The sequence below is a fragment of the Mus musculus genome, chromosome 8 (assembly GCF_000001635.26).
Source record: "Mus musculus strain C57BL/6J chromosome 8, GRCm38.p6 C57BL/6J".
Lineage (NCBI taxonomy): Eukaryota > Metazoa > Chordata > Mammalia > Rodentia > Muridae > Mus > Mus musculus.
The window spans coordinates 75,045,053-75,070,561 of NC_000074.6; the positions used below are offsets into that span (position 1 = coordinate 75,045,053).

Consider the following 25,509-nt stretch of genomic DNA (forward strand, 5'->3'; position numbering starts at 1 on the left):
AAACATGACAATCCTGTTCTCAAATTCCACACTTACACGATACCTTGACACATCTCAGGGCAAGTCAGAAGAGACTGCAATTCTTCACCTGCTCAGATGATCTTCTTACCTGTGCCACCACCTCCTCTTTTTCTTCCTTCTCCTGTTTAGGTCACAGTCCTCCTCCTCTCTGCTTGTCACCATATCTCCATCTCTGTTGGCACTCTTGCAAGACTAATTAGACTACTTCTGCACCTGCCCCATCCCACAGCTTTCCCTCAACACTCACTGGCCCTTCCACATGACTATAGCCCCTTTTGAAACTTCAGCTCTCTTCCCAGGAGAAGAAGGTGCTCAGTTACCAGGTTTGCAGGGCCAGTGAGAGGGCTAAGAGACCCTTGGGCTCCTGGGGCTAGGGGAGCAGAGTACACAACCTGGGGAAGATCAGGAGGATGCTATGGAATGCTCCGACCCCAGTGAGAGCAGGGCAGCAAGGCAGGTATGAGAAGTTTGTTGCAAAACACCAGCACCCCTCACCATAGGATGCTGGTGTTTTGTTTTATTAGGAGTTTTGATCCGTTGGTTAATTGGTTGGTTGGGTTTTTTGGTTTGGTTTGGTTTGAAATAGGATCTGACCATGTAGGTTTGGATGGCCTTGTTATGGTGACTAGGTTCACCTCTAACTCACAAAGATCAGCCTGCCTCTGCCCCCCCCCCCCCAGAGATTAAAGGTGTGCTGAGATTAAAGGTGTGCACTATGGCCGGCCATTTTAAGGTGCTGACCCCTCTGTCTGGGTTTCCTTATTAGTGAGATGGAGGTGGTAGTACACACCTCTTGAGGTGACAATTAAATCTCATGCTTACTATAACCAGCAATTACTCTGGTGATTATATAATGTATAGCTTATGAGGTTAAAATATTACAGAAGGGTGTGTTGGCCAGGCAGAGACTAGGGAAGAAGAAAATGGCTATTGTCAGCAGCATGACAAGTAGGAGGAGTGGATATGGTGAAAGAGAAAAAAAATAATGACCACAGTACAAACTTGTAAGGTGGGATTGTCAGGGAACTGGGACTATTAGAGGTCTGAGCTCAAGGATGACTCAACACTGGCCATCTGGCTGAGGGCAGCCTAAGAAGTAGCAGGTTTTTATGGTTATGCAGCCCCTACCCGCAGACACTCTTATAGCTCTTAGCTATAACTCATAACCAGCTCAAGGCGACTCTTGACCTCAACGTGAGGAGTGGTGACAGAAGCCACACTCAGTAGATATTTGAGGAAAGAACATGCCTTGTCTTCCAGCCCTTCTAAAGGGACACCTTGGCCTCCTCCCCTGGCCATAAGCCAGTGGCATGGCATCCGCCCTTCTGTCTCAGCCTCCTGTCATGTGTTTGGAACATACTAGCACCTGGCCTGCTGCAGGAAGCAAGGGTGGACCAAAAGGCATACCAGTTAGAGAGCCAGCTGCCTGACCAGTCCAGCAGGGGCATTGCTGGAAGAAATAGAGCCCTACCCAGTCACATGGAGACAACCCTCATCCCCTCCTAGTCCTGTTAAGAGTGTGCTGTGTTGTGAGGCCTGTTCCAGACACCATGGAGCAAGAACTATATCTGTCCACCAGGCATCTCAGTGCCTGGAATGGGCCTGGCTTACAAAGAGCTGTGGTAAGCCATCAATAGCACCCAGCTATGAAGACTGTCTTCCTTGTGTGACAAGTGACACTAGCATCCAAACTGGCTGATAAGCAGGTGTATGTGTATGTACATGACATCTTCAGCCAGAGTCTGAAAACTAGAGGAGTCAGCATGGCAGCTGAGGAGAACACCAAGTTCTCACCCTCTGAATATGAAATGTTAACCTGTCGCATGCTTACATGTGATAAAAATACATGTTTGTCATGCCAGCCAGGATATGACAGGAGGTGGAACAAAGTTGAGTGTACGTGTAAACAGCAGACATGGCAGTACATGTGTATGGGCCGTTGGTGAAGGGCTCACATTTTCTGAACCTAGATTCATCATTCACATAACACCCATCAATGTCCTTGGAGATGGGGTCTTATTATGTAAAATTGGGTTTGGTGTATAGCACCAGTGTGGCCTTGAACCCCTACCCCTGCCTTCTAAGTACTGGGATTATATGTATGTGCCACCATGCTTACCTCCCCATTACAAGCCTTGAGACCTTTGTAGCTGGTTCCTAGCTCAGAAAACTTACCCTAAGGATCACCCAGCGTGAAAGTGGTTCCACAGCGTTATGACGGAACCAGGTGATGACACAATCAAAGATGGCCCTTTATGTTTATGACTTGTGTTCATTTAAAGGGAAGAATTGGGCTAGGAAGGTAGCTCAGTGGTAGAGCACTTGCCTGCCATGCATGAGATCCTACCTTCAAGCCCCAGTGCCAGAAAAGGAAAACAATAATGCCCAGCATTCACTGCACAGCCATTCTGAGAGAGGGCCACTTGAACACTGGCCACCCTGGAGGCTGATCTTTCATTGGCACAGCCATGGAGAAAAACATAATGAAGAAACCGACTACAGTGGGGGTTGTAAGAAGTGAGAGCCTGAAAAGGGACAGAGATGGTTGCCCCCATTGACTACTTCTTCTGTGTTTTGAACCATGTGACTGCTTCCAACCCAAAGGATACTAGGAAGTAAAGAGGAGCATAGCCCACACAGATAAAGCTACCCTGTCATGAACAAGCCCTCTGAGGTCAGGCCTGGCTTAGTTCTTAGCCCCATTCATCCATTTAGCCATTCTCCTTATCTATAAAAGGGCAAGGACACTTCTGGCCTCATATGGCTGGCATAATTCAGTGACAAGTGGGACTACATATAAGCCTGGGTGCCCAGAAAGCATCTGTGACCTTCTGCTTTATCTATTCCCTCCTCACTCCACTGTCTGAGTCTGACCATCCAGGACTCCCCATACCTTTGTGACTCACAGTTTCTTCACAGAGAAAGCTACAGATGGCTCCCTGCAGAGCGAGGACTGGGCCCTCAACATGGAAATCTGTGACATCATCAACGAGACGGAGGAAGGGTAAGGGACCCTTGGGGTGAGGGGTGGGGATGCAGGCTATGACAGCCAACTATAAGAGTACACACCATCACTGATTCCTGCCTATGTCCCACTAGATGATCCTCTATAGCCCCCAACTGTTGTAGCCCCAAAGTCTAACCCTGCTGTACAATAGTATCCTGACTCTATCTTAGACAGCAACATGGCACTTTAAACATCTTTAGACCCTTATACAATATAGTGCCTTCATCGAGTGGATGAAAAACTTAGAGATGTAAAGTTCAAAGTCACTATGAGACGGTTGGTGGTGATGCATGCCTTTAATACTAGTATCCAGGAAGCAGAGGCAGGGGGAATCTCTGAGTTCAAGGCCCACCTGATCTACATCAAGAGTTCTTGGCTACACAGAGAAACCCTGTCTCTAAAAAAGACGTAGTGTGTGTGCAGCTGGCCACTAGGGTCACTAGCTGTGACCCACAGTGTCTCTGAACAGTAGGCCAAATGTCACACAGATCTAGAGCTCTACCCTGGGACAAAACGAGCTGGAGACTCATGTTATCTTTCTGTATGCTGAAAGCTGGAGTCTTGGGGCAGCTGGTCTCTGAGAGCAAGAACACACTTTCAGTTCCTAAAGATTAGAAACCAGGAGTTCCCAGAGGGCAGCCCTGAATCAGAGCAGAGCTGCGGTTCAGAGTAGATGCCCGCAGGTGACCAGGTATAGGGCCCTAATGTTTGCTCAGAAAGGTGATTCCAGCCAAAACGCATGGTATGGGAGAAGTCTTGGAGTCCTGTCTTCCTCTGTGGAATGGGACCATGGACAAGTCATACTACCTCTCTGGGACTTTTTCCTCAAAAGAGCTCTGTTAAATCCTGACAAAATTCTAGCCTAAGTCCTTAACTGGGGTAGAAAGTAGGGTGAGGTGAATGGGTAGCCATGGCAGGCAGGGAGGGCAGCTGGATGAGGCCTCTGCTCTGGTTAATCCGAACATCCTCCCAGTTAAGTGCAGATTGACCAAGAAGGATAGGAGGCAGGGAGTGCACCCTGAACTTCAGGGAGACTGTGGATATCTTAGGCTAGGAGAGGATGGTAACTCTGGGCCCCAACCAAAGTCCCCCTCAGCTGTGCATTCCTACGCATCTGCATCTGGACTCAAAGTGAGCGTAAGGTGCAAGTGGACAGATGGCAGGACCACTGGCCTCTGCTAGGGCCAGTAAGTCACTGCAGTAGCTTTGGAGACAGTGTCCTGTCTCCATGGTGATCTTGGGAAGCACAGAGTTCATTTGAACACTTTAGGTGTTCCAGACTCTGCCCACAGCATGGAGGACCCAGCCATAGGCAATCAGAGGCATGACCCTTGGCTTCAGCAATCTCACCTAAATTCCTGTGCCTTTGGCAGAATCATACCATTGCCATATGCTTTGTCCATGTGTGTGCAGTACATAGTCTACTGCTAGTGCTGTCCCCTTTTCTCCAGGCCACTTCAGTCCCTTTCAAACACTAAAGTAGTCCACAAGCCAGTCAGCTTTTTATAACAATGCCCTTGAGATGATTTGCTTGTAAAGAGAAATTTTTTATCTCACTTTTGGTTTGGTTTGGTTTGGTTTGGTTTGGTTTGGTTTGGTTTGGTTTGTGGAGCTAAAGCAGAAGTTTTTATTTTGTCTCAGTCTTAATTGTGCACATCATGAGGAATGTGTGACGAGCCCACTCACTACATGGCCAGGGAACAAAAAAGTGACAGGGACAGAGTTCCATAGTGCCCTTCAAATTCACATCTCTGACAAAAAGAGCATCCAGCAGAGTCCAGCTCTTCTCCTAACCCCACCCCAATCCAGGGCCTTGCACATGCCAGACATGCAGTGCCATTGAACTGTAGCCTCAACCTAAGCCCACCTCAACATGTCTCAAGAGTGCCACTGTGCTGCTGAAAATTCAGGGTCTAAACCATATAACAGTACTGCCACCAAGAACTGAAGCCAGCTGCCGCTGGAACTGGCCAGGGAAAGACAGGGAGCCGTCTGAGGTGCTCTGAGTACAGGCTGTGTTCACTCTCCTGATCTTGGGCCCCTGGCCTTCTGTGCTGGGGAAGAAATTTCTAAACCTAAGCCCATCCTTCCTTTTGTCCTTTTTGCCAGCCCCAAAGATGCCTTCCGAGCAGTGAAGAAGCGAATTATGGGGAATAAGAATTTCCATGAGGTCATGCTGGCCCTTACGGTGAATATCCTGCTGCCTCTCTCATCTGTCCATCTCTCCATGATCTCTTCCATGGCTGGACCGTGGTCTGCTGAAAGCTGCTTCTCCTTAGTTAGGTCCAGCAGGATTCCCATCCATGCTTGGGTTTCTCACCTGAAGACTCAGAAGAAAGTGACCATGGGCAAATTGTTTTCCTGTTCACACTGTTGGTGAAGGTGGATGACAAAGCAAGGGAGCTAGAAAGGAAATTTCCAGCCTTAACATGGGGAGTAGATACACTGGGGCCACTTTCCTCTAAAACTGCACCCTAAAAAATGAACGTAAAACAAATGCCTGTGTCTAAGAACAGTGTTGACCTCAGTACTAAGACAGGCCAGCATGGGCCAAGCATCAGACATCCTGTCTTCAGAGCAACATGGCTGGAAAATAGGCAGGAGAACACCCTATCCCAGCCTCTACACGGTAGTGCCTAGATCCAGATGGCCCTGCGACCCTGCAAAGCACAAGCAGCTTCTGCTAGGCCTTGGGAAGAGGTCAGTGCTTGGTCCCTGGGTCATGATGTTACCAACCTAAGTTGTATCTGCTTCCTCCTGAATCTCTAAGCTTCCATACCAGTGTTTCGAAATGTATGGGTCACAACCCCTTTGGGGGTCAAATGACTTTTACCAGGGTCACATATCAGATATCCTGCATATCAGATGTTTACATTAAGATTCATTAAGATAACAGTAGCTCCGGGCGTGGTGTCACAGGCCTTTAATCCCAGCACTCGGGAGGCAGAGGCAGGCGGATTTCTGAGTTTGAGGCTAGCCTGGTCTACAAAGTGAGATCCAGGACAGCCAGGGCTACACAGAGAAACCCTGTCTCAAAAAAACAAAAAAAAAATAAAATAAAATAAAACAAAACAAAACAAAAATAACAGTAGCAAAATTACAGTTATGAAGTAGCAACAAAAATAATTTTATGGTTGAGGGGTCACCACCACATGAGGAACTATGTCAAAAGGTCAAAGCATTAAGAAGATAGAGAACCACTGCTCTAGACGATGTGAACTAGAAACCAGGGTTAGGTTATAGGCACTGGCCTAGTAGGAAGGGAGTCTTGTCTGTCCTGTCATGTCCCAGTCCCCTAGGAGGCAAGCCTCCAAATCCATCACCGTTTCCATTCTTATGTCCTAGGGGCTCCCTTCTGGAAGCCTCCTGTCTTCTGCTGGGCTTCCCTTCCCTGATGGGGCATTCTCTTGGGCACCTTGACCTACAGGTCTTGGAAACATGTGTTAAGAACTGTGGGCACCGCTTCCATGTACTGGTGGCCAACCAGGACTTTGTAGAGAATGTGCTGGTGAGGACCATCCTGCCGAAGAACAATCCACCCACCATTGTGCATGACAAGGTGTTGAACCTCATCCAGGTGTGCTCTTTGGCAGGGTAGGGTGTATCGGTGGCCTCAAGGGGTGGGGGAATTCTGGGGCTATTCTACTCTGCTAGTGAGCTGCTTACGTGTGCAGCAGGACTTATCACTGTGTGCTGAGCCTGGTACACGGGGTTAGAGGACCAGGCAACAGGAGGAAGAGGAGGAAAGCACTCTGTCCTCTGTCTAGGTGCCAGGGTCGGGCAGGCTCACAGAAAAGAAGGTGAGCAGTGGTTACAGGCAATGTCCCCTTGTCCCCTCTCAGTCCTGGGCTGACGCGTTCCGCAGCTCACCTGATTTGACAGGTGTTGTTGCTGTCTACGAGGACCTGCGAAGGAAGGGCCTAGAATTTCCCATGACTGACCTGGACATGCTGTCGCCCATCCACACACCCCAGAGAGTAAGGAGAATTTTGGGTGAGATGAGAATTATCCTGAGGGGGCTACAGTGCCTTTCCAGGAAGCCTCACTCACCCTGTCTTTTGCCCCTTAGACTGTATTCAACTCAGAGACACCATCCAGACAGAACTCTGTGAGTTCCAACACCAGTCAGCGTGGAGACCTGAGCCAGCATGCCACCCCTCTGCCCACTCCAGCTGTTCTCCCGGGTGACTCACCCATCACACCGACTCCTGAGCAGGTAAACAGACAAGCCTGTGGCAGAACCAGAAGATCCAGGGAGGTGTCAGAGATGGCCCCTAGCATTGTGGAAACTCCTTTGTCTTCTCAGCAGCCCATAGATGTGTACTGTTCATCCTATGGTCCGGATAAGGCTCAGACAGGCAAATCCACCAACTCAGAATCACACAGCTCATCAGAATCTACTGAGATTCAAGTTCCAGTCTCTCTGACTTCTAGAATGCAGTTCAATACTACTGTCATTTTCCAAAGTCTTCCCTCCATGGAGCCCTTTGTGGAGCACTGTGGGGAGGAAATGGCCAACAGGCAGGTGTTCCCTTCCACTTGGGCCTCTCCACTTTATCTATGTGCTAGTAGGCTCACATAGAGTTTCATCTGAATTGAGATTCAAGTTGAAGACAACCATAAAAGATCTGTATGCTTGCTGGGGTTGGTGGCATGCCTCTAATCCCAGCACTTGAGAGACAGAGGTAAGTGGATGTGTGTGAGTTCAGAGCCTCTGATCTACATGGAGACTTTCAGGCTAGCTAGGGATGCATAGTGAAACTCTTGTCATAGAAAGAAGGTGGGTGAGGAAGAGAGATCTGCATCTTCACAAAATGAGAAATTTTATTTGTACTCCACTGAGGCCTCCCACAATTCCTCATGAGGAAGCTTAGAAGCTTAGCTTGAGATTCTGGGGAAGTTTCTCTAGCCTATGGCTAGCTCTAGAGTATTACCAACTTCAGACCAGGTGGCTGTAATCTAGATTATTGGTCATTTGAGGTGTGGTACTGAGCTGGGCTTGAGGCCTTCTCAGACCTTAGACCATCACCAGTGAAGTATAAAGACTTAGCTGGAAGTAAAGATTCACAAACATGATACAAATGAGAAACACTTAATTCCCAAGAACTGTTCCCTGACCACTTGTGTATAGTGCATGGTCTCAGCCCAACAAAGAGAAGCTTGGTGCTGTCTTATACCACGTTATGAAACTGTACCACCACAAACATGACGAGAGCAGGCTGGCTCTCTGAGCATGTAAAGTCTACAAAATTGTAAAATTACTCTAAAATCCAAAACAAGTATCTATCTTGTTTCTGATTTTAACTAGTTTTTCTAAAGTCTGTATATTAAGACTAATTAGTGCTAGAAGGTTCTTACTAAGTAAAACTGAGTATTCTTGTTTGATTTCATAGCCCCTTTGGCCTCTTGGGCGTGTTAGGATGCTGTGGTGTGGTGATGTAATTCCTAGGCTCCTTTGTGGTTAGATCCCTTTGGGTTTGGATGGCAAGCTGGTGATGAGCAGCTTGTTCACTCACACCAGGAGTTATTAAACAAGCCGTTGTGCCTGGCACTGTGGGGTGTGCTCTTGGTCAGCTTCAATGGGCATGGATGGTGCTTGTCCCTGCGTGCCTGTTTCTTCATCCCTGAGCTCCATAAAGTTAGCCCACCTGTGATGGCGCATGTTCAGTGCTTGGCGCTTATTAACTAGTCAGGAAATGGGAGCTGCTGTCACAGTCATGAATTTAAATTCTGAAGTTTATTGTCACTCAATCACACAATTTAGAATATACCAGTATTTCCCCAAATGTAGTCTCCTAGCCACTAGATTTATGAGCCATCCCATTATAAGAGGATTCTTCAGCCAGGTACATCTGGGGGGTGGGGGTAGGGAGCAGTGCTTCATCTGCTTCTCAGTATTCAAAGTGAACACAGTGTCCTCCGAGTTCATAAAAGACACTGCAGAGTGGCCCTCACACCTCATCTGTTTGAGGACACTGACCACCATCATTGTGAACCTTGGCTCTTTTCGATCACTGGTACTAATTCACATGGGTATCAGGCCTTGCGCTTACTTTTGGATAAACCTGGGCCCTAAAGAATCTGAAGGTAAAGACACAGACAAAACCTACTCTGTCCTCCCAGGCATAAGGGGACTCTGCAACCTGCCTTCCTAATCCTTAGGAGAACCATCCCTAGGGCCTCATTAATTGCCATCTTGGCCCCAAGAGATGCTGGCACTCTTCCAACCACCCTCACTGGCTATTCCCCTCCGATTGTCACACGACTTTCAACTTGCCTCTGTTCCTGGCTCCTGGTTGGGAGATGGCAGCGGTTGGTAGCACCTCTGTGAGGGGCTGTGAAGTGGGAGGAAGCTTCTGCAGGCTCTTGATCCGCAGGAGTCAGGAGGGAAGCTGTGTGGAGAAAGTGTTGGCTGAATAGTGCCTGGGCCACACGACTGGAGGAGGCATGGGCTCTAGACTCTGGCTTTTCTCCCCCTTACAATGGTGCATTTCAGATTGGGAAGCTGCGCAGTGAGCTGGAGATGGTGAGCGGAAACGTGCGAGTGATGTCAGAGATGCTGACAGAGCTGGTGCCCACCCAGGTAGAGCCTGCAGACCTGGAGCTACTACAGGTGAGCAAACAGCCTGCCTCCAGGTTCAGCCCCCACCAAAGTGACCCTGTGTGCAGCCACACCTGTTTCCTCCCTGTCTACATTGCAGTCCTTTGTTTTTGCTGGGAGCTCTCAGGCAATAGAAAACATTACAACCAGGAACCTGGGATTTGCATCAGACAGGAATTCACATCTTAATTCTGCTGCTTTATGACTTGAACAAAACCACCCCTCGTTTTCTCCATCTGTGTGGCTGCTTTGATACAAGCAGGACATGAGAGTTAAAGGAGATAGTACATGTGAAGCATCTACTCCTCCGCCCAGTACTGGTGAGCACAGACAACACTGGGAAAAGCCAGAAGGGCCGATTCCCACCCGTCACAGTGTTGGCGGTGGCAAACAGGAGGGAAAAAGCAGTGTGGGCTTTGAGAGGAGTGACCATCCATCCAGTCTTGGGGAGCTGAGGCCAGTGGGAAATGCTGGATTTTGCTCCTGGGTGTCATATGATAGTCACCTGATCCTGTCTTCATATGGAGTGGGGCGCAGGACTGAGGGGGGTTTAGGCAGCCTTCCTGTAGGGGACACTGAGGAAGGCAGTGAGAAAGTCAGGAACTGACAAAGCCAGAGTCTCCAGAATGTGTAGAAGGACAGAATGCTCTGTGTGCAGAATGCTCTGTGTGCTGTCTGTATCGCCCTCCCACCAACCCTCAGAGAGCAGTTTTGAAGCCAGGTCTTTATGCCCCTGTGACTGCTCAGAGATCCTTATATTTGGGGGTGGGGGAATAAAGTAGGAGTATCTTAGCTGAGTGGACTCTTTGAGTGTGAGAACTAGATGAAGAAAGGAGGTTGACTAAGAGTTGTTATAGTGTTATATGTCCCAAGCCAAGTCCATGCAGATATGAGTAGTCTGGGATACTCAGAAGGCTGGAGCCAGCTGTCAAGGTGACACAGAGTCAGTGCCCACATAATGAGTACTCTTTGTATCAAGCTCAATGTAGGTGCTTGATATACATTCATTCATAGCCTAAACAAACCCATTCTCCAGATCAGGAAACTAAGGCAAAGAGACTGTAACATGCCTGTGGTTACTGTGGCTGGTAGGTAGCAAATCCAGGGTTTGTGACTTGTAGCAACGACTTCAGTCTAGGCTCTTCTTGTGTCCAGAGGGACCGATGAGGAAGCAGAAACTAATGTCAGTTATACTTCATCATAGGAGGAAGAGAAGGGGAGGCCAGAGATGTTGAAAGACTCCCTGTGCAGATGAAGAAACCCCAGGAGGCCTGGGTGGGGTGGGTGGGGAACAAGGTCCATGAAAAGACAGAGCTTGGTGAAGTGCCTCATCTTTGATGCTACAAGAGAAAGTGTGCTGGCATATCCATGGCAGGTGCTGGAGAAAAGGTGACCAGTCTCCCTACAGTTGCCTGTAGACCAAAGGAGGTTTATTTTACTTACTTATTTTTTAGTAAAGGTCTCATGATGCAGCCAAGCCTGGTCCTGCACATTCTCCATCCCCCTGTCTCAGTCCCTGACTATACGGGTCACAGATTCATAGCATAACACCCAACCTCTTAATCTTTTTCTTTTTTCCAAAACAAGTTTAACTGTGATTAAAACCCAATCAGTAACATGGTGCCTAAATACATGTAGGATCTAGAAACAGGAAACAAAAAGATATTAGCAGGAAACGTAGTTTAGTTGATTTCAGTGTTGATGCCTTGGTTTTGACAAATGTCAAACTGGGTAAAGGCACATGAGAACCTTGGTGCCATATTGCAGCTCTTCAATAAATCTGAAAGATTGTTCCAAAATAAGTTTTACTAAAAGAGAAAAAAGCCAATCCATGAGAAAAGTGGGGCAAAAGCTTGTGTGAAGTAACAGAGAAGTTAAACGTGTTCACACCCGACCCCATCCTCAGGTCCGTCATCCTCCTCACCCTCCTCACTCTTCTGTTTTCCCCTTAGGTGTGCATCTGTGACTGTGGTGTGTGTGTGAGTGAGACATGGCAATACTACAGCTTGCTATCGAAGTAAGAGATCAGCCTTAGGGAGCCAGCTCTCTCCTTCAACTCTGTTTGAGGCAGTGTCTCTCCTGTTTGTGCTACTTACCACATGGGCCAGACTGGCTGGTCCAGGAGGCTGAGGTTTTTCTAAGTAAGCAAACGTGGTGGCTAAAACTTGACTCTGCAGTCTGCACACAGTCCTGTTAAAGCAGCACAGTCATTATCAGGACTCAGTCCGGTACTTTACATGTTATTGTGAAGCCTAACACTTCCAGCTACTCCAGAAGTTGTGGGTCACCTGAGGCCAAGCCTAGGGGACAGTGAGAGCCCATCTCACAACTCAAAGACTGTAACCACACTGCAGCACCTGAGCAGTGATCTTGAGAACAGGCTTGTGGAGCCATGAAGACCCCTCTTCCAGGACTGTTGATGAGGAGTAGCCTTGTCCTTCGTGTGGCCTCAATGTCTCGCTCCTCCCCGTAGGAACTGAACCGCACCTGCCGTGCCATGCAGCAGCGGATCCTGGAGCTTATCCCACGCATCTCCAATGAGCAGCTGACGGAGGAGCTGCTCATGATCAACGACAACCTCAACAACGTGTTTCTGCGCCATGAACGGTAGTCCTGCCACACCTTCACCTGGGCCGTGGCCTCGGCTACTCAGTCATTTTCCCTGTGCCCTTTTCAGACATCAGCAAGCTACCAGAGCCCCCAGCTCTCTCCCCGTCACTGAGCTGCTTGGGTAGTGGGTAGTCATAAAAGCAGGAAGCAAAGTGCTCTGCTCTAGAAATGGTTATTATCTAGCCACCTCCCACTCCTTGTGTCTATTGTGTGTTCCCCACTTGCTGTGTGGTTTGCAGTCAGTCGAGAGGGGCTGGGCCCCTGAGGGCAACAGTTGGCCAGTTTTTCCTGTTCACTAGCCCAAGAGGATGCACATCCTCTCCTCCTTGCCATCTTGTTTTGTTTGTTTGTTTGTTTTGTTTTGTTTTGTTTTGTTTTGTTTTGTTTTTGAGACAGGGTTTCTCTGTGTAGCCCTGACTGTCCAGGTACTCACTTTGTAGACCAGGCTGGCCTCGAACTCAGAAATCCACCTGCCTCTGCCTCCCAAGTGCTGGGATTAAAGGGGTGCGCCACCACCGCCCCGCTCCTTCTTTGCCATCTTGAGGTGCACTGTGTGGTAGTCCCCCAGTTCTCTAGCATCAGGCCCCTAATTTACCAGTTTGTTCTGGTGCCAGCCAACTGCTACTCAGTGCCTCAACTCAGTCATCACCTCAGCTAGCAGGCAGGTGCCCAGAGACATTAGAACAGAAAATGAATTCAAAAGTGATGTCCTTTATACCAGGCCAGAACTCCAACAGGCTGGTCACTAAGGTCTTCTCCACCTACCTCCCTAGCCCCTGGCCCCTAAGTAGTCAGGGTTAGAGACAAGTGGCCATCTTTGAGAGCCAACCATACATTCTCAAATGTAGAGTAAGTAACTAGACAGTTGACAAAGCAGTGCTCAACTCTGCTTGCTGAGTGTCCCTTTCTTTTGTGTTCCTGTGACCTTGTTTCTTGCTGACCATTGCAAAGTGTTCCTATGAGTGATCAAATGCCTCCCAGCCCTGTGCAAGCGAAACAGGGGCTCTGCTAGTGATAGCATGAGAACAGCGAGCATGCGCTGCATCTGTGAGGGTAGACCAGTTATCTCCTCATCCTGGTAATGATCTGGGGTCCTCTGGGAACTGTGTCCATCTGTTCTTTTTGACTGGGGTATTTTCTGTCTTGTAGGTTTGAACGCTTCCGAACAGGCCAGACTGCTAAGGTAAGAGGCAACTCTTGTGGGACTGTGTCATGCTTTATTGATAGAAGTGAGAGGGAAGTTCTCACCGTCTCCCTGATGCCTTCCTTGTAAAGGATACTGGTGCTTCTTTTTAGGCTCATAGGGAAGTCTCTGACTTCTTACACCACTATCCCTTTAAGGGAAATAAGGCTCTGCCACCACCAGTTTGTACCTCAGGGCCTTCCCAGCCTCCCAGGGGTGTAGCTGAGCTGGAGCCCAGGTGGAGGAGAAAGTCCCCAGCTCCCATTCAGACATGTTGGGGCCTGGAGGCAGATCTCTGCATCCTGAAAGGTTCATCCAGGCATCTCCCCTCACCTCAGGCCTCCAGTGAAGCTGAGCTAGCTACTGACCTGATTGACATGGGTCCTGACCCCGCAGCCACAAACAACCTCTCATCTCAACTGGCAGGAATGAGTAAGTATGCTGGGGACTCCAGCCAAGGGTATGTTTCAATGTGTGGGTAGCTTCAAAGTTCCTGTGCTCGCCAACAGCAGAGCATTGGTCCACATCTTACTTTGCTGGGATCCCAAGCCAAATCTTGCTACAGGATTGGGCAAAACTTGTGAGAATGCCCTGGGAGTACCAATGTCCCTGAGCCCCTTGGATAATATAAATCCCACTGCACTCTAACCATCCCTCTGCCCTGCCTCCCCATCCCCTCCATCCACCCCACCTGAACATCCTGGGGACCATCAGACAATCGACTGCTCAGCCTCAGTAATCACTTCCTACTTGAAGAAGGAAAGAAGGAATGGGCCCCTCTTCAAGGTTGGAAGAATAGAGCAAGAAACTGCCAGAAAGCGGCTTCTATCAGGGCGAGGCCAGAAGGCGCTCCGTTCCGGTGACACTGCAGGATAGAACTCGGGACCTTGGCCATGCTAGACAATATTTTTGCCACTGAGTTAAACTCCAGCTTGGTTTCCTTTGGTGCTTTGTTCTGGGGAAAAAAAAATAGATAATTTAGGTTTGATTTGATTTTGCTGGCTTTTGATCCAGGTTGTTGCTAAGTGCTCAGTAGCCTGTCTAGGTAGGCCTCAAACTTTCTCCATCCTCCTGCCTCAGTCTCCCAAAACCTGAGATTACAGGTGGGTATACCTGTAATATTAGCAGTCATTATCTTTTTTGTTGTTCCTGGGCTGCTACTGCTGCTGCTGTTGTTGTTGTTGTTTATTTTGGGTGTTTTGTTTTGTGCTGGGGATTAAGCCTCAAGCTAAACAAGTGCTTTACCACTGAACTATATTCCAACCCTTTAATTTTGAGATAGGGCCTCACAAATTTCCCCAAACTGTCCTTGAATGTGCTTAGTAACCTAGGCTATTCTCAGTCTCCCCTGGAGCTGGGCTTACAGGCTGGCACCACAAGGTCTGCTTACAATTGAGTTTAATATTATTGACTGCCTGCTCCACGCCAAACCCCAGAAATGCATTCTGCTCCCACATGTGTGAGCAGTCGGATCTGAGCACTGTTCTGCTGCTCAGCCTCTTCCATTAGCTCAGTGGTTCTCAACCTTCCTAATGCTTTAACACGGTTCCTCATGCTATGGTGACCCCCAACCATAAAGTTATTTTCATTGATAATTCATAACTGTAATTATGCTACTGTTATGAATTATAATGTAAATGTCTGATATGCAACCCTGTGAAAGGGTCATTCGATCCACGGGTTGAGAACCACTGCTCTAGCAGGTGATACAGGCAGGGATTTCCTGTTTTCTAATCCTCACCACAGCGGGAGGAGGCGGCTGTGGTACCACTTTAGAAGTGAGCACACTCAGCAGAAATGAAGGGCTTCCTACTGCTCTCGGGCAGTAGTCGGCTTCCCATCCAAATCCCTCCACCTCACCCCTAATGCTCTTCAAGCAAGCAGCCCTAGTCCCAGATGGAACATGGGAAGAGCAAATGGAACAGCAGGCCTCTTGCCTGGCCCTTCTGTCTCTGCAGACCTTGGCTCCAGAAGTGTGAGAGCTGGCCTGCAGTCTCTGGAGACCTCAGGTCACCTGGAAGATGACTTTGACATGTTTGCTCTGACTCGGGGCAGCTCACTGGCTGACCAACGGAAAGGGTGAGTTACCTGTTCCATCCTGCTCTCCTGAGGGGGAGGGCTCTCTGTTGACAAGAGCATCTCTTGAGATCCCTGAATCTGGAATGGAAATGGGCAGGGCAGGAGAAAAGACGCACAGTCCCTAAGTTCAGTCCAGCATGGCCTGGATAACACTGTGGTTCAGGGACAGGAAGGGATACCAACATCTGACCAGAACCAGAAGCAAACCTCTGAGGGATTGGAAGGTTGGGAGCCTCTGACCACTTCTACGTAACATTTTGTCTGGCTGGCCCACCATCTTCCATAATGTGCAGCCAGTACCAAGCCCCCAGGGGCAAGGAAGGCTCCTAAGAAAGCCTTAGTGACTTCTAGGTTTTGACTATTGTCTCATAACCATCCTTCATCCCTAGAGAAGACTCCGGCTGCACTGGGGTAAAGCCTTCCCTGTGAGCTGTCCATTTTCAGAGAGCTGTTGTCATCAGTCAGACCCTGTAATGGAGCAGGCCTCCAAAGGCACTCCCTGCTCTGGCAGATCTCATACTAGCTCCTCATGTGCTCGTCAAGGAAATAGCTTAGCTGATATTTTTCATCCCTTTGCTTGTAACCCTGTTGGCTCAGCTATGTGGAAGCTATGGTTCTTACAGCCAAGGAAAGTTCTAGATTAAAAAAGCCTCCTAGCTGTTCCCACTTAGTGTCTTAGTGCCTATTCTTTCTTTGACAACTTGGTTATTGGACAGTAGAAACTGGCCAGAGAGGATTTAGGCCAGACTGGGGTTTAGGAAGCATTTCAGGTTCTAGGAACAGGAATGTGAAGGCTTGGAGGCAAGGCAGATGAGCTGAGCTCTAGCCCTTCACAGGCACATGTCTGTGTATAGGAGCAGATGCTGAGAAGATCACACAACAGTTCTTCCCTTTGACTGGTGTAACTTCCCTGAGCCCCCTTAGGCCTTTGGTTTTCCTCACACTACAGATTCAGGTACAATCTGACGCAGTCTGCAGCCAGCCAGTTCCACACTAAGCTGTAAACCAGGTTTGTCTTTTCCCTCAGCAGTCTGTACTCCCCAGCCCAGAGGCCTCTGGCCTAGCAGCTTACGATAGCCATGGTATTAAGGATGCTGCTGAGGCTGCTGTGCAGATGAAAGCTAATGAGTCTAGTGGGACCCACACTCAGGAGGATGGAGTGTCCACATAGGCACCAGTGTACAAAACAACTAGGCACACTGGAGAGTCCCGAGTGTTTAACAGGTCTGACAGCATGGCTGGGGTACACTGCTTCACCACCATACCTCCACAGGGAAGGCACACATGCAGTGGTTCTTTTTTTTTCTTTTTTTTTTTTTTTTTTGGTTTTTCGAGACAGGGTTTCTCTGTGTAGCCCTGGCTGTCCTAGAACTCAACTCTGTAGAGTATGCTGGCCTCAAACTCATAAATCCTCCTGCCTCTGCCTCCCAAGTGCTGGGATTAAAGGCGTGTGCCACCACCGCCCGGCACATGTAGTAGTTACTGTGTGGAGGAGCAGGTAGCCCTTCAGAAGGCTCAAGGCCAGACTGGGGTTTAGGAAGCATTTCAGGTTCTAGGAACAGGAAATGCGAAGGCTTGGAGGCAAGGCAGATGAGCTGAGCTCTAGCCCTTCACAGGCACATGTCTGTAAGGGAGCAGATACTGAGAAGATCACACAACAGTTCTTCCCTTTGACTGGTGTAACTTCCCTGAGCCCCCTTAGGCCTTTGGTCTTCCTGTACCATTCACTGTGCATTGATCCCCACCCTACAGAATGCACCCACAGAGATCCCACTTCTGTGGGCCCTAGCTCTGAGGTCCTTGTTCCTTTGTCCTTGTTCCTGCCTAACCCACCTTCATGCTGTAATAGACCCTCTCATTCTGGTCACCTGGCGGACTTTTTTTGCCCAGATAGTTTCCTTGCCCTCCCAACCTCCCCATTCCATGCCAGCCTCCAGCTGGCTCTGCCAGGCCTCACAAGGAAGCCAGCTTTTTGTCAACGCCCCTGTTTTCATTTCAGCTCCTACCAAATCCAGTACCACAGCCTCTCCAACCAGGCCTTTGTACTTGGAGTACAAAGGAAGACAGTAGAGGCCTGGGCATCCTGGTCAGGATGCTCCTCCCTTCCATCCTCTCTACTATCCTTAGGAGCCTTATCCTTCCTCAATGATGTCTACAGAGCAGCCTCTTCAGAAGCACTTAGACAAGTACTGTCCCAAGTGCCCTGAGATTCAGCCCTACTCAGCAACCAATAAGGACAACCTGGGTAGAGACTCCCTTCTTCCTGCCCAGTCATGGGATGGTCAAATTCTAGCCCAGGGTCTGTAGCCCATAAAGGTCAAGTTAGGCTTTCCAGGGGAACATACTGGGCCTTTCAAATAGCTAAGTTTTCACTGTAAGACTGAGGACAGGGACATGGTGGTCAGGAGTAATTAGGAAAATAGACCCAGTCTCTGGCATGGGTGCCTTCTTGCTGGTTGTCCTGGCTCAGACTTAGTTAGAGATGCTGAGCCCCATAGTGCTGATATCAACAACCTGCTCTTCATGTAATCAGGAGCTGTGTGGCCAAGAGAAACAAACCAGCCAGTCCTGTTTGTGACAGCTGGGCCTCCCAGGAAGGGAGTGACAGCATCATCCTTGGAATGGCTGTCAGGGAGTTGGGGCTTTTATTCAAAGATCCTCCTAGCCACAGCCTACACAGCCCCCAGAAAAGGGAATCAGCACTGCACAAGCCCACTGTGATGCAGCCTCTATTGCTAAAGTCTTTGGCCATAGCAGAGTAGTGGGGCCCCAGGAAAGGAACTCCTTTCCACTCCTGACAGTGCGTATTTTCCCCTTGGGATAGAAACCGGGTGGCTGCGTTCATCACCTCCAGGCTCAGCTGACCAGGACAGATGAGGGCCAGCCTCCCTCCCACTTCAGGATGACCTCTCTCTCCCCTGAGGCTATTCTCAGTCATACCACATCCTCTTTCCCTCTCCTCATTTGCCAAAGCCAGCAGCCTTCCTAGCCCTGGCCTTCAGTTGCCTGGCTGGCTGGCCCCCCTTTGGGCTATTTAAAAGAGCTGTGACCAGTCCATCAAAGAGCCTGGGAGTGTCTTCCAATAGCCAGCCAAGGTCAGATAGGCCCTTAGCAGCTTGCACACTCATTTTGGCAGTAGAAGAAACTCCCCTATTCAAATACATCCTTAAACAGAACCACAGTTGATGAAATTCAAATGGGAACTGCTCAAAAAGGAACCTATAAAAACTATCCATGAGCACGGGAGTCACAATCTATCTCCTAGTCCTTCAACTTGGTCTGTTGTGGTCACAACCATGTATGAGCTTATTCCTGGGCTTTGGTCACATGTTGTCTCTAGATATTCTCTCTCTCTCTCTCTCTCTCTCTCTCTCTCTCTCTCTCTCTCTCCCTCCCTCCCCCCCTCCCTCCCTTTCTCTCTTTTTTTTTTTTGTTTGGTCTTCGAGACAGGGTTTCTCTGTGTAGCCTTGGCTGTCCTGGAACTCACTCTGTAGACCAGGCTGGCCTCGAACTCAGAAATCCGCCTGCCTCTGCCTCCCAAGTTCTGGGATTAAAGGCGTGCACCACCACTGCCTGGCATCTCTAGATTCTCATGCTCCGTTGATGTATGTCATTATGGGGCACATATATGAACATAATCTTTAATAGCAAAAAATGGAGCCTCCTCTTCCTGCCCCATGCTTGGAGAGGAGGAGCCTCAGACCAGGACATTCTGTGACCTGAGCCATTCCTGCCCAGGCCAACCCAAGTCAGGCTCACCTGATACCCTCAGTCCTTACGCTGCCTATCAGGCCTGGTGTGGTCAAGCAACGTCTAATGTCATACTGCTCTGTATTTCAGGGTCAAATATGAAGCTCCCCAAACCACAGATGGCCTGGCTGGGGCCCTAGATGCCCGGCAGCAGAGCACCGGAGCGGTAAGCAAAGAGGATCTGTTCTATCCAGAGCCTTCCAAAAAGGAGGGACTTCCAGCACTGGCTTGGTACAGCTCTTTTCCATTTGGCTCTCAGTTGGCCCTTTGTGGCTAGTGTGATTATTCCCAGTCAAGAGCCAAGGAAGCACTCACTCAACAAGTGACCCAATCCTGCTTCAGGGACTAGTGTCAGTGTGGTCCTGGGTTCACATTCCACTTCATCACCTGCCAGCTATGGCAGTTTTGTCATCTTTACCTGGAACTCCTAACAGCAGTGGACATGCACAGCAGCCTGGGAGAGGGCAGCACTCTGTCATTGTTCCCCATCACTCCTTTCACTCACAGGAGCATGAGCAGAGGGGAGCAAAAGCAACCCTAGAACAACAGTCAGAATTCCCACACACACTCTTTTAAGTCCAGTTAATTCCTTGACTATGTGTTAAGTGGCAGCCCAGAACTGAACCCTCTATGGCTGTCCTCCACAGTGGCAAGATTCCAAGCAGAATCCATAGTGAGCCAAGCCACTGTGAGTGAGACATCTAGAAATAGCACACTCCTCTCAGAAGCTAGAGGAGGAGAAGGAGGAGTGTAGAAGATGGAGTCTGAGGCCACGTGGTGAGAGAGGTGCCTGAGAGGTGGGAAGAGGTCTACGAGGTGTCTAGGACCACGGACACTATCCTAGCTGAGGTAGAAGCTATTTGAAAGCCTTGAGCACAGAGGTCCTGCTCACACAGGGCAGGATCTGGTGACTCCCAGGAACTCTCCATGTGTGCTCCTGTACCTCCTAGCTCTTTGCTTGGAGTCCCTTTCAGAGCAGAACAGGCACAGAACACTTTTGGACAGGCAGACTTCATAGAGTCCAAGGGCCTCTATTGGGTGCTTCGGCGCACACCTGCTCTGGGCCTCTCTTCTGCATGCTTTTGAGCCATCACTTCTTGAGCCTGTTCTCTGTGTTTGGCTCTGTGCTAAGCCCTCATGTTCCTCTTGTGGGAATCATACACTGTTCACTCCTGCTGCCACACAGAAATAGAGGTATCTTCCCAGGACTAACAGCAATGGCGAGGATGAGCAGTGTTGAGTTTCCAGGTTCCCACAGCGCCGTTCAGTAGCCCACAGTGGACAACACAGGCACAGTTGCCCTTGCTGACCAGCATGACTGTGCATTCACTCCCCCCACCCTTTATTCGGGCAGCCACCTGTTGGATATGATTTCTGAAGACCAAGCCAGCACCCACTCCCAAAGGCTTGAGTCTGTCTAAAGGCAAAGGCACATAACCCACTGACTGTGGGATGGTATTGTAAAATCAAAATCCAGACTGGAGCTGGTGGGCAGTGCCTTGTCCAAGGCTCAGCAGAACTCACAGCCTGTGTGATGGACAAGGTTCTCTTCCTTCACTCCTTGGTGCTGCGGTAGGCTAAGCCTACACTGGTTATGAGCGTAGACATGGTCTGACATTAACCTCAGGGCACTCCTGGCATCTTACATAATGTTCTTGTAGTTTTCTTCCTCACCTGGCAACATGACTGTCATCCAAAGTAGACAGAGGGGTCAATGCATAATGGGTAGGAGCCTCGCCACCACCCTCCTGTGCTGGGACCTAGAAAGGTTCCTCTTTGCTGTTGTTAACTATAAAACCGGTGGACAAAGCAGTCTTTCTAAAACCTGAGTGCCCCTTAGAAGCCCTCAGTAGTCACCAGGCTGGCTGACAGCTGCTGCTCTTCAGCTTAGAGTGTGTGGGCTACCCTTTGGGGTCCCATAGAAATGTGGAGGAGTGTTTTGTCTTGTTTTGTTTACTTTGCTCTCCACATTGCCCCAACCTGGCAGCTTCTGGGTATACTCCTCAGCCACACCACATACTCCATCCCTGTCCACATCTTCCAGCAGCCAGGTGCCAGCCACACCCCTCCAGCCCTGGCCTTTCACCTTCCTGGCTGGCTGACCTCCCTTTGCAGACATTTAAAAGAGCTGTGACCAGTCAGAAAGGTAGGGAGTGTCATCATGATTCTCCCATAGTGAGGCACCCTAGGTAGCTTAGGTGATAAGCTTGGGCACTAAACTGGTTTGGTCAGAGACTCTAGCTCTCCCTCTATTCCAAAGCTGTCAAACAGAAACTTAAGTTCCCAGCCTTCCTCTATACAGGCTCTCTGCTGGCCTTACTGCCTCCTGACAGCGCTATGGATGATAGCCATGTTGCCAGGTAAGGAAGACAAGTACAAGAACATTGTGTAAGATGCCAGGAGTTCCCTGAGCTCCATAGCAGGCCACGTCTATGCACATGCCAGATTGACACTGTTGAAACTGTTACAGAGGAAACCAACTCCTGCTCCTTTTAGAAACCACCATGTGAGAGCCCATGTGTTTGAGCTCAGAGTCAAATACTCCCATCTAGAAAGCTGCCCCTGTAACCACCAGCCTGGACTCTCTGGAACACTTGGAGCCTCCCTCCTCTTAAATTCCTATTTCTTCTCTCTCTCTCTCTCTCTCTCTCTCTCTCTCTCTCTCTCTCTCTCTCTCTCTCTCTCTCTCTCTCTCTCTCTCTCTCTCTCTCTCTCTCTCTCTCTCTCTTTGGTTTTTTGAGACAGGGTTTCTCTGTAGCCCTGGCTGTCCTGGAACTCACTTTGTAGACCAGGCTGGCCTCGAATTCAGAAATCCGCCTGCCTCTGCCTCCCGAGTGCTGGGATTAAAGGCATGCACCACCATGCCCGGCTTAAATTCCTATTTCTGCCATTAACTGAGTCTCCCTGTTTGCTCTGAGCACCTGTGACCAGGCTTGTCCTTGTCCTGAACCATGGCTTAAAACCCTTCTCCAGTTGAAGCACCTCCCTCTGTTGGGGCCAGACATACATTTTCTCCATGCCGGAAATGATCCTATTTACCCCTTGTGCTGCTCCTGCTGCTAGGCAGAACGGTCTCAGGCAGCTGGAAGAGGTAACCCCAGGATCTGCACCCCATTAGGACACGAAAGCAACTCAGATCGGGGTGGATGAGGGATTGAGGAAGCGTTCAGCTTCCTTCCTGTGACTCACCCACTGCCTCCCTGCTGCCTTCCTTCCAGATCCCAGCCACTCAGGCCCGCATCATGGAGGACATTGAGCAGTGGCTGTCCACAGATGTGGTAAGTTGGGGCTCACACCTCTCCTGCCAAGCAGGGATCCATTTGTCTTATAGAAGGGCCTTGTAAGTGACTGGAGGAGAGGCAAGTATTACTGTCTTCATCTCATCCCCACCGTCCTCTCCCACGCAACAGCCTTCCTGTTCCAGGTCACACTCTCAGCGTGACTTCCCTGTGCTTATCAGAGGTGGCATTGGTTATGGACGGAGGCAGGGGTTACTAAACTCCCCTCAGTAGGCCCTCAGAGGGAAGTATCATTGTCCCATTCCCATCAAAAAGGCTGGTAACTGCAAGGGGCCCAGCTCACAGCTACCACTTTCTAAAGGGGCATTACCAGAAGACAGAAATCCTGAACTGGACCTCCAGCCCCAAGCCCTGCTTCTGCCACCACTTCTGTGGACACTGAAGACCCAGGAGAGCTTGGACACTTAATTTCTAAAGGCCCTTCTGAGGCAGATGTCTCATTCCAACTCCATGCCCCACACATCCAGTTGGGTAGTGGGTCATAACTTTACCTCCAGCCAGATTTGAGGACAGCTGTAACACAAGCAGTCCCTGAGTGGGGGTGTCAGCCTTCCTGCCTTCTGTCTGTGAACCCTGGAGGGAGGAGTGTACTGCTAGGCATCATTCCTGGCTTTGCGTGTGGTCTGTGCTTAGCGTCCCACATCCATGAGCTTAGCCTTGGCTGCACTGTTTCTCCTCCTTTCCATCCGTCTGTCCTTCCTTCCTCCCTTCCTTCTTCCCTTCCTTCCTCCCTTCCTTTCTTTGCCTTTTTGAGACAGAGTCTCTATCTAGTACTAGCTGTCAACTTGCTTTGTAGACTAGGCTGGCCTTGAACTCACAGAGATCCTCCTGCCTCTGCCTCACAAGTGCTGGGATTAAAGATATGTGCCACCATGCCTAGCCATTCTCTCTGTTTCTTGACATTTAAGTTTTAAAAAAAGATTTAACTTTTTACAAAATAAAAGACATCCGCTTCCTTGGAACTAGAGTTACAATTCATATGAACTGCCATATGGGAACAGAACCCAGGTCCTCTGCAACAGCAAACTGAGCCCTTAACCACTGAGCAAGATCGCCAGTCCTAATTTTATGTTTTGTGTCTATGAGTGAGCATGCACCTGTATGGGCTCAAGAGCCGTACCCACAGAGGCCAAAAGAAGGCATTGGGTCCCCTGCTTCTGGTATATAGGCTGTTAGGAGCTGCCTGATATGTGTGCTAGAAACTGAACTTGAGTTCACTGTAAGAATTAGTATGAGCTCTTAACTGCTAAGCTATTTCTTCAGGGCCAGTCTCCCTGTTTCAAAGGAGAAAAAAAAAAAATCATGGCTGAGAAATTGGAACACCTGGGTTCTGAAGCATAGGAGGTTTCAACCCAAGACCTCAGACCTGACATCAGGGTCAGCTTAAGGACAACAGCAACACTGGTCCTGATCCCAAGGCTGTTCCACTGGGCGTCCAGTTCTGCATGCTCCTGGCAGTAATAACCTCTGTTTCTTTCCCTCTGCATTCTCAGGGGAACAGTGCTGAGGAGCCCTCTGGTGTCACCAGTGAAGGTAACCTCCACCCCATCTGCCTGCCCCTGCCCCTGCCCCTCTCCCACCCCCTTTTCTCCCCTTCTCCCTCCCCCTCCCCCAGCTCTAGCCTACAAGCCTACTCTTTCCCTCTAGAATTTGACAAATTTCTGGAAGAACGAGCCAAAGCTGCTGATCGACTTCCCAACCTGGCCAGCCCTTCAGCCGAGGGACCCCCCAGACCATCTCCTGGAACAGCCCCTCGGAGGAAGACCCAGGAGAAGGACGATGACATGCTGTTTGCCTTATGAATGCAGGGTCTGGCATCCTGCAGCCCAGGGCCTGACACTCTCATACCCACTGGGGCCCCTCCCTCCCTTGGTATTAAAGCTGCTTGGGGGTGTTTTGTTACCCCGCTTCTCTTCTCCCAGAGCCTGGGCAGCAAGGGGGTCAACTGAAGGAATAAGTCAGCCCTCCACTGGAATCCTGGCTGGTCCTGCCTTCTTCCCATCCTGCTAACGACTATGATTTTACTGAGACCTGGGGCCCCAGACAAGCTGACCTGATAGGACCTAATTGACCTGGTGTAAGGCTGCTTCTGTGATATTCCCCTGGTCCCTTCCCCAGAGAATCCCACGGGAGCCCTCCAGACTCTACACTAACAGTCTAGGCAATAGAGGAGACATTACCACAGCCTTGCCTATCCCATCCCCCTGCAGAGTGGGGCCCGAAAAAAGCTTCAGTGGCTTTTGGGATGGGCTATGGTGGCCCCTGCTGAGCTGCCCACTGTCCTGGTACGAAACTGCACCCATCGAGGAAACATCTCACTGCCCAGGTGTCAAGATGAGACCTCGAGGATTCTGGGTACCCAGAGCTCCCCAGTTCCTCCACTGCCTTTCCCCTATCCTTGCTCTGTACCTCCAGCAGGGCTCCACCCACCTGGGGCTCACCTGTTGATTGGTCCTCAGGTACAGGGAGAGGTGCCTTTTGTATCCCCAAATAAAAGTAGAAAACCACCTGTCAGCATGATCTGCTCTGGCGGAAGCAATTTGAGCTCACTGGGAGCAGGGCATCTGCTTTGAGCTAAAAGCCATCTGAGTGGTGAGCATCTCCTGCCCACAGCAGGGCAGAGCACACAGCCATGCTCAGATACAATCCCTGCTTCACCCCAAAAGATCCAGCCTCCCTCTGCTGTGCACAAGACAGCCATCTACCTGATTGGGTCCCTTCATATACCACTACCCCTAGCAGCTGGCTTTTGCCCATCCTACAATAGTAGCATGTTGGTCAAGAGAGGGAGCCTAGTATTGGTAGACAATGTTGGCATATTGGGACAGGAGGCCAAAGGGAGTGTGCTGGTGCCGGCCATGGCCTAGGTAACTGCACTGTCAGCACTGCATGCTGGTGACTAGAGCTCATGGCTGCCTCAGCACACAGCCCTGGGCACTGGGCCATGCAAATCACATGT

The 25,509-nt window shown here is 49.7% G+C and overlaps 1 protein-coding gene across 5 annotated transcripts in view; it reads left to right on the forward strand.

The window, feature by feature from the left end:
* Window positions 1-25,069, forward strand: part of Tom1 (target of myb1 trafficking protein) — a 36,480-nt gene extending 11,411 nt beyond the window's left edge. Inside the window, exons 2-16 of one of the 5 annotated variants that reach the window (NM_001136259.1) lie at window positions 2,941-3,025; window positions 5,138-5,216; window positions 6,456-6,605; window positions 6,871-7,005; window positions 7,098-7,244; window positions 9,525-9,641; window positions 12,103-12,236; window positions 13,389-13,422; window positions 13,761-13,854; window positions 14,137-14,208; window positions 15,381-15,501; window positions 19,342-19,417; window positions 22,470-22,529; window positions 24,044-24,083; window positions 24,198-25,069. In NM_001136259.1, the coding sequence (NP_001129731.1) occupies window positions 2,941-3,025; window positions 5,138-5,216; window positions 6,456-6,605; window positions 6,871-7,005; window positions 7,098-7,244; window positions 9,525-9,641; window positions 12,103-12,236; window positions 13,389-13,422; window positions 13,761-13,854; window positions 14,137-14,208; window positions 15,381-15,501; window positions 19,342-19,417; window positions 22,470-22,529; window positions 24,044-24,083; window positions 24,198-24,352 (1,499 nt within the window). In that variant the 3' untranslated portion in view covers window positions 24,353-25,069. Of the gene's footprint in view, window positions 1-2,929; window positions 3,026-5,137; window positions 5,217-6,455; window positions 6,606-6,870; window positions 7,006-7,097; window positions 7,245-9,524; window positions 9,642-12,102; window positions 12,237-13,388; window positions 13,423-13,760; window positions 13,855-14,136; window positions 14,209-15,380; window positions 15,502-19,341; window positions 19,418-22,469; window positions 22,530-24,043; window positions 24,084-24,197 lie in introns of all 5 variants that reach the window. The other 4 variants (XM_017312661.2, NM_011622.3, XM_006530843.3 and 1 more) reach the window with 4 other exon arrangements.
* Window positions 25,070-25,509: the final 440 nt, after the last annotated feature.